This window comes from Etheostoma spectabile, chromosome 5 (genome assembly GCF_008692095.1).
Source record: "Etheostoma spectabile isolate EspeVRDwgs_2016 chromosome 5, UIUC_Espe_1.0, whole genome shotgun sequence".
Lineage (NCBI taxonomy): Eukaryota > Metazoa > Chordata > Actinopteri > Perciformes > Percidae > Etheostoma > Etheostoma spectabile.
The window spans coordinates 23,368,547-23,372,915 of record NC_045737.1 but is presented as its reverse complement, the minus strand read 5'-3'; the positions used below and the strand labels follow the sequence as shown (position 1 = coordinate 23,372,915).

The window sequence follows — 4,369 nt, the reverse complement described above, 5'->3', positions numbered from 1 at the left end:
TGTGTGTGTACGTGTGTGTGTACGTGTACGTGTACACACAGGCATGTTTGGACCTCATTGTTGTCTGTTACATTTGCTGAAAGTTTATGTAGCCCCGGTGTGTTTTTATTTTATCACAATGTCTTTATTGACTTTTCAATAGAACATTAACAAGGGAGTAACAGGCGAACTAGCTTTTAAAGGTGAGTTTTCTTTAAGTGTTGTGTAGTGGATTCATTTAATGCAACAATGTGGTTGAAGTAACTGATGATTATTCAAAGGACCTAGAAGTGTATTGTGTGACTGACAGATGCGCACCATTTCCATCAATTTGTCTGCCAGAAGACGTGACTAATAAGTACCTCCTATATTTGATCTCTTGTACTACCCTTCAGTTTTCCTCTTTGTCCTTAAAAGCAAGTTATTCATATTTCAAACAAAATCTTAAACAGAGCCAGCTGCTAGTGCTCTTCTGCATAATCCTGGCAAGGGGAGGCTGTGACCTCATATTCATTAATGTGGTCCAGTGACACCGAGACACTACATTGGCTTTCATTACCCAGAGGATTTAATTACTGGCGTGCTTTACTTTCCAGAAGGATACACAGACTATGTTTGGATGATTTCTTATAGAGTACCCTGTAGGCTTTGCAATCAAATGAAGCAGGGGGATGTTTTCAAGAGGAGAGAGAAGGGCAATGTGCACAGTCATTCTTCTGAGATGGTCAAGCCATTTCAAGACGAAGCAAGTCTTCATGCTCTGTTGTACGTCAGATACCTTACACCGACCTGCCGTCTGTAATCAGTTTTATCCAAACCGTATAGACTTACCCCATGACGTTCCTTTTTGATATATTCCTCTTTGTCCTCATTCTTAAAGCTCCGTTCAGGTTTCATTTGCATGAGCTTAATGTGTGTTTTTGCTAGAGTGATCAAAATATTATACACCTTTTTTTTTATCTAAGTGTGCCACTTTTCTATTTGTTATGCTTCTATAGGAGCGTGGTAGTGGAATGGGGAAGCTGGAGCCAATCTCACCTGTGAGCCCGGTCCATATGGACCCTGACTTGGATCTGGTGCCTGCTCGCTTCTCCAAGGAGGAACTGATCCAGAACATGGACCGCGTGGACAGGGAGATCACCATGGTGGAGCAGCAGATCTGCAAGCTTCGCAAGAAACAGGTCTGCACACCTATGAATCTGGTCATAACTTTGGGATTAAATTGGCCTGCTTTATGTTTAAAGATTGCACACTGAGGCTATCTCAAGTTTTGCAAGTTTTGCAAGCATCCTGATTTTAAGATGAATTTGGTTTCCCTGTAGAGAAGTTCTGGTATCTGTACTGTAGATGAATCTGGCTTTGGAATTGATTTATATTTCTGCCTTAAATTTAATTGGCTAATTGTTGTACCATTAGATCAATGTGTCGGTGGGAGCATATACATCAGAAAGGCTTTGCAAATTAGATTACAAAATACCTAATTTGTCTAAGAACTGCTTGGCATGCAGCTTAATATGACCCAGCCTTTTAGAATTATTTGTAGTGATGATTTAGGTACTTGAAAGTTCTTTTTCATGAGATAAAGGTTATTTTGTGCACAACCTGTAAGAAAAGACGATGTGAAACAGTGAAGACAGTTGAGTAGATGCCACTTTGAAATCCTATGTACAGTATGTGCATTCTGACATATTGTAACCAGGCAGTTCTAAAAAGCCATCCTGCTTGTGATTATGTCTGTCTTTGCCAGTGCTGGCACCCTTGTTGAATGTATTTAGTGGCAGTGTTTTGGCTTTTTTTAAATGTTCATGTGTGGTTTTTAAATGTGACTTTCCCTGCCATGCTCCCGTTGGCATCAGTGCAATAAAGTCTTAAACAGACTTTGCAGTGTTGTAATCGCTGCATTCAAGTTCTGTGGTTGTTCTTGCTCAATATGCCGCAATTCTGTGTACGCACTTCTTGATGCAGCCTCTTTTTTCTTTTCTTACTTTTTTATTTAGGAGAAAAGTAGGTTAAAAATATGTAAGGCTATAAATAACAGCTTCCCTGTGGGAGGAGTATAATGGTGGAGGTTTTGTGACTCCTTAACCACTCTTATCCCTGCTGCACTGTCTCCCTTTTGGCCGCCTGCCATGTTTAGTAGAGAAACTGCATGGTCGAGCGCGCTCTTTTTTACCCGAATCTCCTCCACCGTGCATGCTGTTATGTTAACATTCTGTTCATTATACTTAATTATGTTAAAAAAAAGAGCATTAGGTATTTATTCTCAAAGTACCCTGCTATATGTTCTACAATGGCCTCCAAATAAGAAAAAGTTTGGTCCAAGATAAAAATGAGACGCCTGCTACTTGAATGCTTTGTACATTGCTTGTTGTTAATTAAAACGACTTAATATATCATTTATCTGGGTATTTTTCCTAATTGTAATAGGAACCAAAATAAAGCTGTCTCTCGGATTCCAACATTAGAGTTGAATTATGAATAATTGAGATGCTTAGCTGCTTACAAGCATAAATCAAGACCCCTCCACTCACCCTCCCTCAATACACATGCGGTGTTTTAAGGATTTTTTTTTTTACAGTCCGGCTCTCTTCAAGCATTAAAACATCTGGTCTAATTAAGTGACACGGTAAAACTTTATTTAAAGAGGTCTGGCAGAGTTTGTGGATGGGCGGGGGTTAGGGCTTAGGTTACCGCCAGCCTGTGTCAGCCAAGCTCAGGATGGTTGGTTTATTTTATTTTACTCTGTGGTGGGTATGGAAAGGGAAGGGGGGTGTCTATGGGAATGTCTCTGTTTCCCTCTCCAGATGCTTATCCTGGCCTTCCATGGCACATGACGATCCATCTTGCTCTACTCTCATACAGATCCTTTGGAGGCCACCTTCCCCCTTCTGAAGCCCCTGACAGGAGATGAGAGGGAGGGGGTTGCCTTAACTGTAGCTCAGCCATATGTACGCCACTCAGCGACACTTGGCTCTAGCCTGCAGGCAGCTAGTTACAGCTGAATACACTCCAGCTAATAGCTTTTAAAACATAGAGACTGTATCCAAACATTTCCAGGAAAATTAAGATGGATCAAAGGTGTTCAAAATGTTTTGCGAAAATAGACAAAGATGTAGAACAGTTCATTATTGTCTATAGATGGTGGTATGAAATTTAAATTTTTGTTTTAGTAACATGAAGTTAAGATGTAGATATGTTTTGGTTTGGGACAAGTACTTGTGAGACTTTTGATGCCCTAAAGAAGTTAAGATAATTGTTAATCAGTAAATACTGGCTGATGAGTTGAATTTTTGTCAACTTTTACTCAAAAGTCTAACCATTGCTCTTACAACATAATTGACTATAGGCAGAAAAATAAATGAAATAGTCCTTCAAATGAAGAGGTTTTAACAATGCTGGATAAGCCCTAACATTGAAAGATCAAGGAAGACCAAACTTTAAAACTAGAATGTGGAACTTTTACATATAAGTAAACTTGTGTTACATTCAACCCTTGCTAAATAAGTTCACACAATGCTGATTAAGCCTATCGCGGCCAGGGAAAGTTTTCCTTTTGTACCAGAGTGGTGCTGTCTGTGTTTCTGTTTCTTCATCGGAAGGATGCCGATACAGCTTACTTGTACTCTGAACGTGTAGTTTATTAACTCTAGAACATCTTTTATTAAGCAGTACACAAAGTGCTGTCAACCAACCTTCAACCCAACACCATGACCGGCAGGTAGGGGGAGGAGACCACAGTGACGCTGCGTTATGAATCCCGATGCTTTTCTTAAGAATATTGACAGTGTTTGTGTGGTCACTTTCACTACCAAAGAATGGAGACAAAGGTTACGCGCTCAAGCTTTAACTGTATAATTAGCTAAAATAGTTCAGCTAACAAGTAACTAACACAGTCACATTAATAAGTCACATTGATAAATAATAGGCAAGACAAAGGTTTTGCTTCCATGATGAATGCTACGTACAACAGCATGCCTTCTTTATGACTGTATATATTCGGTTGTTTTTTTGTGTTGCGTTAGAACATGTATAAATAATTTAAACCTTTTTAATCATTTTTGCCTCATTATTGCCTGCCATTATCACAGGCAGAAGGAAGTGGCTACTTCCACATGCTGCCTATTGAGTGTGGGAGGATTAATGATCCTAACTTGTCCATTAAGACCTTTTCAACATCTGGTTTGCCAGTGCCTCTCTAATGCTTATTGTTTGCATTTACACTTGGCCTTTTTCAATTTCTGTTAGCTATTCAATGGACAAAGAAGCCATGACTGAATTCTACAGGATTGGCAGTGAAACTTAAAGGTTGATGCACCGTAAAGCTGCCAGGTTTTCTCTTTTAGTTCCTCACAGCCCAGAAAATTTGTACTTTCAGTCTGTCTCTTGCCAT

General features: G+C 39.6%; 1 protein-coding gene across 8 annotated transcripts in view; it reads left to right on the top strand.

Annotated features, from left to right (window-relative positions):
- The window catches only part of ncor2 (nuclear receptor corepressor 2), a 118,846-nt gene that overhangs the window by 34,028 nt on the left and 80,449 nt on the right, over nucleotides 1-4,369 (top strand). For all 8 annotated transcript variants that reach the window (XR_004332245.1, XM_032517276.1, XM_032517278.1 and 5 more), the window contains exon 5: nucleotides 978-1,160. Coding sequence is in view for 7 of the 8 variants with exons in the window: in XM_032517276.1 (XP_032373167.1) it covers nucleotides 978-1,160 (183 nt within the window). In the remaining variant the exon portion in view is untranslated. The remainder of the gene's footprint in view (nucleotides 1-977; nucleotides 1,161-4,369) is intronic.